Source organism: Lactuca virosa, chromosome 9 (assembly GCF_052849685.1).
Source record: "Lactuca virosa cultivar CGN04683 chromosome 9, Lactuca_virosa_CGN04683_v6, whole genome shotgun sequence".
Lineage (NCBI taxonomy): Eukaryota > Viridiplantae > Streptophyta > Magnoliopsida > Asterales > Asteraceae > Lactuca > Lactuca virosa.
In genome coordinates, this window is record NC_136434.1 from 197665544 (window position 1) to 197678682 (window position 13139).

General features: G+C 31.7%; 1 protein-coding gene and 1 long non-coding RNA gene across 2 annotated transcripts; one reads left to right on the forward strand and one right to left on the reverse strand.

Annotated features, from left to right (window-relative positions):
• Positions 1-1410: 1410 nt before the first annotated feature.
• On the forward strand, positions 1411-3411 carry LOC145141150 (uncharacterized). The gene is made up of 3 exons (XR_013722466.1): positions 1411-2173; positions 2409-2480; positions 3311-3411. It is a non-coding gene; the product is annotated as an uncharacterized LOC145141150 (long non-coding RNA).
• A 4088-nt stretch (positions 3412-7499) lies between these two features.
• LOC145138457 (basic leucine zipper 34-like) lies at positions 7500-9702 on the reverse strand. Its single transcript, XM_079072539.1, has 4 exons — positions 8869-9702; positions 8579-8669; positions 8344-8470; positions 7500-8230 (listed from the first exon to the last, which is right to left on the reverse strand). The coding sequence occupies exons 1-4, from the start codon at positions 9414-9416 to the stop codon at positions 8061-8063; spliced, it is 936 nt and encodes a 311-aa protein (XP_078928665.1). The 5' UTR covers positions 9417-9702; the 3' UTR covers positions 7500-8060.
• Between the last annotated feature and the right edge of the window lie 3437 nt (positions 9703-13139).

The window sequence follows — 13139 nt, forward strand, 5'->3', positions numbered from 1 at the left end:
AACAGCTTTTGGAAGTTACAATTTGTTGATCGATTCATAAGTTATATCGGCTGTTATAGTTACAGACTTATCCAAATGGGAGACTGTTGGATTAGGTGTCTAAGTCCATAACTATAATTGGTATATACTTGAATTGATAGTAGCACAGTCATTTTGGGTTGCCCTCAAACCTAACAATTTGACAGGATGACTATCAAAGAGAGATTGATTTATTATATGATTAATGAATCAAGATAAATAGTTTATTAATATATTATGAAAATAATATATTAATTAGAAATAGTAACATTTAATTAAGAATTAATCAGGAATTAACTAGAATTAATTTTGGGATTAATTGGATTAATTAAAAGTACCAGGGTTGAAGTGTAATTGTTCAATAGTTGAACAAGAAGCATTCTAGAACCTTCCTATAAGCCTTGGAAAGGTTTAGGAAAGGTTTTAGGGTTCAGTAATTATCCTTGGAGGATAATTAAGAAGCTGGATAATTACCAAGTCAAAATAATATTATTATATTTGTTTTAGGGTTATCTAAGGTTTCCTAGTTGCACTATAAATAGGACCCTGTATACCTCAATTTTGGCCACCACTTTATCATTAAGCAAGGGCCAAAATTCTTCTACTCTTCCTCTCTCTTCAATTTTCATTATAGCTAGCTTTGGTATGAACCATTATCGGCACGACATTTGTGGTGCTAGATTCCAGAAGATCTATAAGCGAAGGATTCTTGTTATTTACTATAATAACAATAAGGTATGTAACCCTAAACCCTTCTTTGGTATTTTTGAAAATTACCCAGGATTTCTAGGGTTTATTATTTGATGTTCTTAGTTATAGGTTCAATAGTAAAAACATAAATCCTTTAGGTTAAATGTGAACATAAGGGTTTTTAAATTTATTTGTTATACCTAAATCCTATCAATTGGAAAATGGTGTTGGTAGTCGCTGGTGGAAGAAGAAAGAGGAAAGAAGGTGATGATGTAGGCTTTTCTAAATTATGATATAATAATAATAATATAAGGATTAATTTAAATTCTAATTAACCAAAAAGAAAAAGCGAAAATAAATTAAAATGATGTAAAAGTCTTTTTTATATGCGTAAGGAACCAACCACGATAGAAATTGGAACCTCAGGGACCTTCCATGAAACCGGAAAAAAAAGTTAGAGACTAAACTTGATAATTATGAAAACCATATAGACTATTTATGAATATTACTCTAAATAAATGAATAATTTTTTATTTTGTTTATTTATTTTATTTGATAAATATTAAAATTCATCAAGTATATATATATATATATATATATATATATATATATATATATATATATATATATATATATATATATATATATAAACTCTTTTATTCTCATGTCTCTAAAATCCCATTTACATTGTTCCAAGATTGACACGTTACCTACCTCTCCAAGCGACGCCATGGATACTAACGTCCATTCAGACCGGTTCCTTTTCCACCGTGTTGTATGGATTAATCAGCGATGTAGGTTCATTTTCGTTTGTTTTATCGGCACACCGGTTTATCATCGTTTGCGTGAACAATTATCTTCTTTCATACCCTTACTTGCAAATTTTTATAATCGACCGGCTTTATGCCCTCATCCCTATTAACCTTTGCTTTTACACACACAATCCTGCTTACAAGTTTTGCCAATGCTTTTTGTCGATCAAAAAGAAACAATACTTCAGGTTCATCGCTTCCTTGATTATTAAAAGATTAAAATCTCTTCGAAGTTGTCCCTTTTTCTCCAATCTTGCAAATTCGATTTGAGTTGAGAGGTTTCCGTTGAGGGTTTTATGGACTTCATCATTATTCTCCTTAATTCCCATTTTCCCTTGTCTATTTTCTTGTTCCCTTATGATGCTCTGTTTCTTCATCTAATCTAAACCTATCACAGAAGAAGGCACAAAGTGTAATTAGGGGAAATTAAGCACGTGGGTCTAATTTGAGATTCACATGGTTTCGAAAGTACTTATCTTTATCTATTCATAATATATTTGATTCTCTTTTGCTTCTTTGTTCCACCGCTACTTCCCCTTTATATCTTCTTATAAAAGAACAACCGATCGATGATGATGGAAGTGAAGATGTTTGGATGCTTTTTGACCGCTCCAATACACCATCATTACACCACTGTGTAACAATTGAGAAAGGTATGCACCGCCGCTCCTCCTTTTTATGTCCATTTCATGTTTCATTTTTATTTCTTTAAAATCTTAATTAGTTTTTTTTTTAAATAAAATTGTCGGAGCAAAGGAGTTAATTTCAAATTTTGTTTATTGGGTTTAAAACATCAATTAATTCATTTTGTTTATTGGGTTTAAAATGTTCTTTGTATGAAACCATTATGAAGTGTAGCCTTGAAGCATAATTATATGATGCACGTAGGCTGATGAAAGGCTTGAAAGAGAAGTCAAGCCCACTATTGCAATTAAGGCATTATTGGCATTTAAAACATTGGTATGTTCTTATCTAATGGCACTATTTTATGATTTCAGGGCTAATACGTGTTTTTATGGCATTTCCTCTTCAAATTGTGCCAATAAGTATTGGCTAGAGATGAACATAATGCATTTAACAATACTTTCTGTTAGGCCTTCTGCTATCAATCTTGATAGTATAAATTCATGATTCATGTGAGTATATATTGACTCTTTAGAAAAACATGAGGGGAAATTGGTTATTAACCGTAAAACAAAAGATTGAGATATGTTTTTCTTTTACTAATTAAGAAGAGATTATTATTTTTTAATTTGTATCTTTTTTCCCATATTGTTATTATTTAAATTTATTTCTCTTATATACTTTAAGATGTTTTATAAGTTTTCTAATGCCAAATTTTTTCTTTATGTTTTTTACATATTAGATTTGTTTAATGCAACAAAAATGATGGTTGGCATTTGCTTTTCTAGAACAAAATGCATACCAATGTTGCGATGAATAAACTTGGTATTATAGCTTGTATAATTCTAGATCGAACAAAACATATTTTCCAATTTATTAATTTCTTGATCTTTTTTCTTATGATTCTTGACGGAAGAAGATGCTCATGTTAACAAACTAGATTTCCATCTTTGTTACTCCAATGGGCTGGTGTAGATGATTCAAACATGATCCATGAAAAAAAGATTTGAGGTTTTAATTTTCATTAAAATAGTTGTTCAAGATTTGAGGTTTTAATTTTCATTAAAATAGTTGTTCAAGATTTCAGTAGACTATCTGAATATGTGTAAATATCCATTATGAATCATATTGTTCATTTTAACACTAACGCATTCTAAAATTAGCAGGATGCCATCACTCAGACCTTATATAGAACGATGAATAAGACATCAAGATTGATTGAAATTGGTCTATCTGAATAGGCCTTGATAGATTTCCATAATGAGAGAAATTCATATAAGGAAATAACAATAGACTTTCAGTTATATGTTGATTATAACAATGTATTTACATTTTATTTTTCTTATGCATGCATTATACATTGAAAATATATCCCTTTATAAACACTATACCTCTACTTTTTTTTGGTTATTATCATAATATACTTTAGCCAACTATAATACCAGTGCACTTACATATGTGTACCTATAATAGCATTGTGCTTACGTTTTTTATCGATATGATCAAAATCTAAAAAACAATGAATGAAAGTTCATTATTATTTGTTGTGTTTAGCCTTATGAAAAAAATTCAAGAAATAACATGACAATGTGTTTGTTTGAGTATGGTTGTCAAGTGTAATCTAATGGATTTTCCAAGAAATGCCAAAAATACCCTTCACGGGCCGTGCTTAGCACGAGCCTCAAACTATTCTAGTATATATATATATATATATATATATATATATATATATATATATATATATATATATATATATATATATATATGTGTGTGGAAAAATTCAATAGAGATCCATTATTAATCAAGGAACCAATCCAAAACGTCGGAATTTAAAGCGATCAACGACAAAAGGAAGGGTTGTAAACTTTTATAATGGACGCACATTTACCGGATTATAACAAAACCCACTTCCTTTTTTTCATTTAATTTTTTTTTTAGGCCAAGTTTTTTATCGAAAAAAAAACCGAATATACCGTTGTTCACGATTTTTCGTCATCTTTCCATAGAGATCCATGATGATATATAAAAAACGAACTTTTTTTCTGAAAAAAACTCACTTAATTTTCTTAGTTTTTTCAATATTTAAGTTTATTTTTATAAAAAAAACTAATTATACCAAAAATATTAATTTTTTGTACTCTATTAATAAACATCAACACCGATTAAAAAAAAAAAAACTTGAACTCTGTAGATTCACACTGTGAATCTAAACTGTAAATATTTCAATTTTTAACATTCACAATATGAAAAATCTCGAACAGTTCAGATTCACATTGTGAATATGAATTACTATCATGCACACTGTGAATCTGAGAAGGTTCACAAAAAAAAAACCTCGATCAGTATAGATTCACACTGTGAATCTGACTTATTATTATGCACACTGCGAATCCGAGGAGGTTTACAATGTGAATCTAAACAGATTTACAATATGAATCTGAACAGGTTTACAATGTGAATCTGAACTGAAATATCGATTTTTTTTAAACATTAATATGAATCTATGTTTAAAAATACAAAAATATGAATTTTGATATATTTATTAATTTTTTTTCTATAAAAAAATAGACCTTAACTTTTTTCATCAAAAAAAATGAAGTGAGTTTTTTTCGAAAAAAAAAGTTCGTTTTTTATATATCATCATGGATCTTTATGGAAAGAGTACGAAAAATCGTGAACAACGGTATATTCGGTTTTTTTTCCGATAAAAAACATTGCCTAAAAAAATTTTAAACGAAAAAAGTGGTGGGTTTTTTTGTAAAGAGTGAATTTTTTGGTATAATCCGGTGTGTGTGCGTCCAATGTAAAAGTGTACATCTATTTCTTTGGCCGTTGATCGTTATGATTTCCGACGCTCACGATTGGTTCCTTGGTTCATTGGTTATATATATATATATATATATATATATATATATATATATATATATATATATATATATATATATATATAGGTTTAGGTTGTATGGAAAAACAAAAACCTAAAAAAAAAACCCTAAAAATCATAAAAATACATAAAAAAATACTTAGAGATCATAAAACTTTTTTTTGAATTTTTTAATGAAAAAATCGCATGTTTTTAAATAAATTCGCTGATTTTTTTTAAAAAAAAATTGATTTTTTTTCAGCGAATTTATTAAAAAACCTGCGATTTTTTTATAAAAAAATTAAAAAAAAAAGTTTTGTAATTGCTAAGTATTTTTTTTATGCATTTTGATGATTTTTAGGGTTTTTTTTATTTTCCATATATATATATATATATATATATATATATATATATATATATATATATATATATATATACATATATATATATAATTTATTCTTGACCTTTTATGGTTTTTTGTGTGTAACCTCATAATCCCATACATAATTATTATAATTATTAATTTGGTAATTTGTTTATTTCTTGCACATTATTTTTCTAACAATGATAACATAGTTGGAGCTTTGTTTTGATAACCTCATAATCCCACACATAATTAGTAGTTTGGTAATTTGTTTATTTCTTGCACATTATTTCTAACAATTATAACATAGTTGGAGCTTTGCTTTGATAATTTCCATGAGTCCCTAAGTGGTCGAATGGAATGCTTCTTAAATAAAAAAGCTTCACAACAGCTTCTCATACGACATCGTTGTCTTAATAAACAAAACATCATTTTATTTGAAACTTCTCACATTACTTGCAACAAGCATTTCTTTTTATTTTGTCGTTCATATTGCAATAATCTAAAGTACACCAAATTTTATGGTTTTGGGAATTTGGTATAGCTTCCACAACATCGGTATTTGTATAATTTTTGGAGGTTACACTCGTATTACAGACAGAACTTAAAGCTCCAACATCGGTATTTGCATACCATTTGAAATTGAAGAAAGAAGTCGAGCTGCGAAAAACGTACATACTAAAAGCGTTTTAGTGGGGTATTAAACCCAAATGTACCCATACAGGGGAAAATACTAATCTAACCAAATATACTAATTACCTATCTAAAATTAGCCAAAAAAAAACACATTAGCCAAAACTAGCCCACGAAATAGTAGATATGTTAGGGTTGACTACGGTCAACCTTCGAAAACTACTCTTTCGTCGCAATGGTCTACTCTTTCATGGTCCGTCTAGTGTTTTGTGGCTCATTGGCCCATAGTATATAATGTCTTATTTTTCAGTTTAGGTTACTTTTTCCTCATTTTTTTTCCATTGTCTATTATTTTCTCTCAATAGAGCACACGAAGAACAACGAGATACGTTTATTTTTAATCAAAATTTTACCGTATTGTTGATTAGGAATAGTTTTTGTATATAGAGATAACTTTTTGTTTTGAAAAAAACCGAAAAAAAAAGTTAAAACCGTTTTCTTACGAAACCTACAGTGTACAAGTCCACAATGCATAAAACCGTAGCTTTTTAACCCAAAACCGTAGTTTTCACTAAAAAAACCGTAGATTTAACCCAAAACTATATTTTATAGAGAGAAAACCGTAGGTTTTAAAAAAACCTACGGTTTTATATCTTAAAAAAAAAAATTTATACTAAACACGAAACAGTAGACGAATTAGCGAAACAGTAGATGATTCTAAGAATCTACGGTTTCGTGGACTAATTTGGAATAATTCCTAATTTTTCGTTAAAAATGGTTAATTACTTTCATAATTTGGCTAGATTAGTAATCACCAATATATACTTATAGGAACATTAGAGGGACACAACGGTAATTATGGGGTTCTAGACAGCTATATTACAAGGCATATAACTATTTTCTGAAACCCGGTCATAACGGTCAATTCCGAAAATAAATTTTAATCGGATAAAAATCTGGATATACTCAAACTGGATAAAAATTCAGTGACATTTTTTAAATATGGGTCATATTCTTCGGATCTTATGTATCTGATTCGGATATTCTAAAACCGTTTTTTAAATCCAATTTGGATATTATATCGGGTTTATGCACCTCTAAACACATCCGTACTTTCTCACATCGGGCTTAAACAATTATACAAGTAATTTAGGTTCATATATACAAATAAAACCACAAAATTTTTGACTTATATATACGAACAACTGTAATATTAAATATCAAACAAAATGAATGATCTAAATAAGAACCATAAAAATATTAGAAATTGCGAGAACCGAATATTCATAATAATAAATCATAAATATTTGAACATGGTTCAAGAATTAAACTGTTAATACGGTAAAAGAAATAAATACGGTAAAAAAAATATATGACAAATATTCACAATTTAATATTATAAATGGTCAGCGTTATCATGGTTCGTAACCAATTTAAAATTATTTAAAACTTTAACCATCAAAAACAAATAAATACTAAATAAAAACTCATTACATGATTAAAAAACATATTTCATTACACAACACTTCCCAAATTTTACAATTAAACTAATTGTACACCCCTTCACAAATATTACAATTGAACTAATTGTACACCACTTTTAGGTACAAATAACAAAAAAAATTCAATAGTCTCAATACCCATTGAGGCTAAATAGCAAAACCATAATGAAATATTAAAAAATTAAAAAAAATGTAAATAAAAAGAAAAGGTGAGATGCCCTACATCAAGACATCCAATAGACTAATACCCCCACAATCCCTATTCTTTAAGAAAAAGAATCTAAATAAATAAATTTGAAACCCAATTAAAAAATGGCAAAAAGACAAGGAAGTGACATAATTACCCTTTCTTCTTTTGAAACCAAAGCATAAAGAACTAAAAGAAGCCATGTTATATTAAAATAGTCACATGCCAATCATGGGACCACACACCCCCACCACCAAAAAAAGACTTCAAACAGGTCACGTGCCTGCATGGGCGCATTTTAGCAGCACCCCCACACACACTCCCATTATTCATTTCATTCCTTTCTAATTACCAGATCCGAGGTCACTCACCTCTCATCCGTACCACTCACCGATGCCGCCGCCGGTGGCGGTGGCGGAGACACCATTGATGCCGGTGACCCGGTGGTGATGTTCTCCGTCTTGTTATTGTTCATGTTTTGTTCATGATAAACTCTTCTCAATCTTTCTATCTCCTTCTTTAATGCTTCTTGATGAGCTGCAATTAATAATTAAGTACCAAAATTAAGATTTTGGTGTAACTTTTGTGAAGTTTTCTTAAGATTGTAATCAATAAATCATTGATTTTCGTTAACTAATTTGAAAAATTACCATCTTTGAAGATCCTGTCTTGAGCCAAAGCAGCAATTCGTTGTTTAAGCGAGCTGTTATCAACGTTTAGAATCAACCTTTGATGATCTAGAAATGCGACACGTGGTGACAATGTTGATACTTCCGTCTTCATATATGAAAATATAGGAAAATGTTCTGTAAGATTTAATTTGCAAATTGCAATGATTCATGCAATAAATGATCCAGATTGTGGTTAAGAACTTAAGATGATTACCTGTAGAGTTGTTACACTGCGTTCGAGTTCAGAAATGTAATGCAACTTCCTGACTCTTGATCTCTGGGCAGATTGACGATTTGCTAATATCCTGATGGTTAATTGTTATTAATAACGTAATTAGCATCATGAGATCGTTAATCATACGGAATGATTGATTATGATTATCTGATGTTTATTAAATGCAACTCGATTAGCTTGTTGTTCAAGCAAGATGTATATGAGTAGAATTGAGATATTTATGCTAAGGTACGACTGAGGAGTTGTACTTTATGGAATGTAAATTGTACCTTTTAACCCTTTTTGGATCAACGATGGTGCCGCCGTCGCTGGAGAAAGTAAACGGAGGCTTACCGGAATCTGTGTCGTGTTCGTATCCGCCACCGTCTTCCATCTCACCCGGCTCACTCTTCAGTTGCGACGGCGGTTGTTCCTGAGGCGGCGATGGTCTAGGTTCGTCATTGTCGCTATTTTGTTCCGATGGCGAAGAGGATGACCTCGTTGAGTGAAGATTCGCGGCGACGTCGTCGGAAAACATGGAGCTAAGCTGCTCATCATCTAAACGCTCAAATCCGTTATTATTTGAGCAAGGTATCATCGAGGGATCATTGCTATTAGAGTTACGACATTCGTTAATAAACGGAGTTTCAACGAATGCAATCGGATCGCTGGCGGATCTCCGGTGAGCGTTCCTCCTAGCTGAAGAAAAATCAAGGAAATCGTCCATCCAGCTCGGCGGTTGCGAGGCTGACATCGTCATCATCGGCGGCATCGTCTGATAGGAAAATGACGGCCACTTCTGCGCCATTGTTGGCGCTTTTGGCGGCAATTGCGCCATGCAAAATCAAATTCCACCTTCAAAAACACTTCAAATCAACATATTCCAAACCTAAAAGCTCAAAAAAAAACCTTGAAAAACGATCTATATGTAGGAATATATCAACAAGTAATGATGGGTCGAGTGAGATTTGGTGGTGAATGTAAATAGGGGATTGTAATATTGTATTGTTGGAGGGAAGAAGGAAGAAGGAAGAAAGAGGTGAGTCACATGGATGAAAGGATTATGACAGCTAGCAACAGCTAAGTGGGTGTGTGCGTGAGAGAGAAAAGAGTTCCCAACGGTTTCACTGGGAAAATCCGCGGTAGTTTAATGGGAAAACTAACTGGCGGAATCTCAACACCACGTGCTGATGTGACACACATCTCTTTCACCATTTACAACAGTTTAATAGTTAATACCTATTAATATCTATAAAGCTCTTAATTATCCTCTTAACTCACATTTAATTATGTTTGTGCTCTTTGCGTGAAAGAAACGTAAATGAAGTCACAAATTGGATTATAGGAAACAAAAAGACCGCGTTTATCTTAAAATGTAGATTTAGAAAAGGCTTTACACAATACACACCCTTAGTTGAGAATATTTTGTCACTTTTAGGTCGAATGGAATTTGGTCAAAAATAGGATGTTTGGGTGTAGGATGGTGATGATATCAGGTCCATTAACATGGTTTAGACAGCTCTGGCGTGTCAGCCTTGTCTGACACTCTCCTGACAGTCTTGTCTGTCGTTTCCTTGTCAGCCTTACCTAATTGTCTCATATAAAGTGAATTGTGTCTCCTCCAAGGAGGAGGACTCTCTCCTCGGCGGCTCAACTTCCACCCTATTCTTTCCCTTTGGCTCACCCGCCACACTAGACTCCGGCCAGGTGGCTAGCTGCAACCCTCCGCTTTTACTAATTATTGAATTTCATCTTTGTTTATGTATTTCTTTTTCTCTTTCTTATAATATCGTATCGACTAGTTAAATTGAATGGGCAAAGGGATCAACTCTCAAGATCTCTCATTTGTCTTGTACCTTGGTCTAAGGTAACTGGCACTAATTTTTTTAATTATTAATTGATTTTTTATTAATTCTTTTTATGTAGATATATGCAATTGATGGATGGTATAAAATTAGAATGAAATAATAAAATCGTTCAAGTATTATATGAAGTATTATTCATATGATAATTTGTTTTTGAAAAAGTTAATTTAATTGTTAATTGTCTTTTTATAAACTGTGCATTCATATGAAGATGTGGTTATTGATATGCAAAATTAGAACTAACAAATAACATTTAAGAAAAAGATATTCAGGAGGCATGCTAATACAAAATCATTTTCAAAAGTTAATTATTTTTACCTATTACGCTTGTTACTTTGTAGCAAAATAACAATTCTTATGTTTATTTATCCATATAAAAAATTTAATATTTTCATTCATCAAATTGACATATTTTAATAACCAAGTGGTATTGTAAAGTAAGGTGAAAAGAACAATTAAGTGGGGTAAAGACAACTCCCATCAACTGAAATTGAGTTTCCTTTAGATCCCGACTCTAATGCTACCTCATGCTGCAATAGCCTTTACTGGATTACTGGTTACCGAAGAAATACTTATGGTTGAAAACATAGATCCTTCGTTATCACAACAATTCCATTAAACTATTGTTGAATTGATTATATTATTTAGTGCTAAACATTAGTTATTTTATATAAAATCGTAAAATTTAAAATTAGGTTCTTAAATAAATAAAGTAAATAAATGAAATATGATTTATATAGTTAAATCATCAGGAATAATCATGTCATTATTTGATATGAAGTTTAGAAAGTTAGAATTAAGTGAAAAAATAATAACATTTCAAAAGTTAAAAGGTCAAAAGTGTCAAGTTGACAAAGTGGGTTGACCAAAGGGTTGAATCAATTAATGGAAGGGACTACAAAAGTTATAAAATGGATGAAGAATGACTTATTATATCAAAACTTAACTAAAAAGCATATATGTTGAAGTTTTGTGGGTTTTAGCCAAAACAAGGAAACTTGAACGACCAAATATGACAAATCCGAAAATAAGAAATGCATCTGCTTCGTTTCAATCAAATGAGAACGATAGGAGAAGAAGAGGAGGTTAGATGGCGATTCAAGCTCAATAGAAACCCTAAGGGTCGATCTCAAACCTTTTTGGTTCATTTGGCGCAAGTTGTGAAGAAATCAAGTGGTTCAAGGTATATTTTCTTCCTCCGTTAGTGTAAAATTTGAGTTCATTTATGGTTTGGAGTTATATTTGTTTTCCATCTCATTTTCTGATTATGGTTTTAGTTTCTAACCTCCCTTAGGAAGTTTTGATGATCCCAACCTCAAACCAATCATTCCATTGGTGGATTTGAGGATTTAGGTGAAAACCCTCATGAAACCCAGAAATCTAAATTGGGGATATTGCAATTGATGATGAAATGGAATTGGATTCTATAACCTATATGATGTTTAATAGCAACAATCTAATTGGAATACTCAAATACATCCATGATGGTAGAATCAAGTATAAAATTGGATTGGAGTTGGTTTTGGGGGAAATTGTGTTGAGAGCAATGAATTCCATTGTAGTTGAAGCATTTGATGAGTAAAGGAAGTTCATAGTCATGAATGGATACTTTTGAATGATGTGGATTTGTAACACCCTGTTTCGAGTCGTTTCATAATTTCCGGTCATGACCCGAAGATCAAGTATCATAAGGCTTCGGGCTTTGGGAAAGAGAGATTTAGACCTAATTGGATGTGGGTAATGTAGATTATCTGATCCAAGAGTTTGGTTTGCGCTTTGAAGCTCGAGCATATAATGATAAAAGTAATGGTTCGAGACTTTTATAGATTATGGATTTTAGTTCGAGGTGTTTTAAGTAAAAAATAATTAGATAGGGTTATAAAGCTCCTCATTACCTTTCCGTGGATATAAAGATCATCGAAAACGGAGTTAGGACACAAAAGTTATGGCCATCAGAAGATTGGTCGGTAAGGAGCATGTTGTGTACGATGGGCGTACATGGCTGGAGTGATCACGAAGGCTCCTTTGCGAACGCTGGGCGTACCAGATGTATGTTGGGCATTAGCAACTCAGTCCCAAACCCTAATTTAGGATCTTAGACCCTATTTAATGGCCTTAACTCATTCTCAAACCCTCTTATCTTCAGCCTCCATCCCATTTTAGCCTAAGTTCGAAACCCTAGTCTCTCTTGTGCAAATTTCAAGCCTTGGAGTGTTCTCTTGGTGGACTTTGGAGAAGAAGAGATATTTTCAGAAGCATTGCTTGGCTTGGAGCTTGTGGATCCAAGCTCTAATCATCTTCATCAACTTCCAGGAGGTATAAAGTTTCTAACTTGATGACTCTATGTGTTAGATCTACTATAGGGCTTGTTTTGGGTTTATTATGGTCCCTTGAGTCATCCATTTGAGTATGAGCTACTCCAGGACCTTATAATGTTAGATCTTAGTATTTCTAAGGTTGTTGTTGCATAAAAATGTAATCTTGATGGGTTTTGATGAATCATGCTTAAATTGGTGTTCATATTATGGATTTAGATGGATAAAAACGGGTTTTGGGTCCCATTAAGACATGTAGAGGAGTAAGGTTGACAAGTTTATGGTTTAAGACCTTATTTAGAGGGTAGATCTGAGTATGGACGTTTTGGTCTTAAGCATTAAGTGCTTGATGAAAGTTTTGATCACCTAGTGGGAACGTTG

Coding starts and splice junctions, on each gene's coding strand:
- LOC145138457 (XM_079072539.1), bottom strand. CDS start 9,416: ATGGCGCAATTGCCGCCAAAAGCGCCAACAATGGCGCAGAAGTGGCCG. Junction 8,670..8,868: donor GATCCAAAAAGGGTTAAAAG/GTACAATTTACA, acceptor ATTAACCATCAG/GATATTAGCAAATCGTCAAT. Junction 8,231..8,343: donor AGACAGGATCTTCAAAGATG/GTAATTTTTCAA, acceptor TATTAATTGCAG/CTCATCAAGAAGCATTAAAG.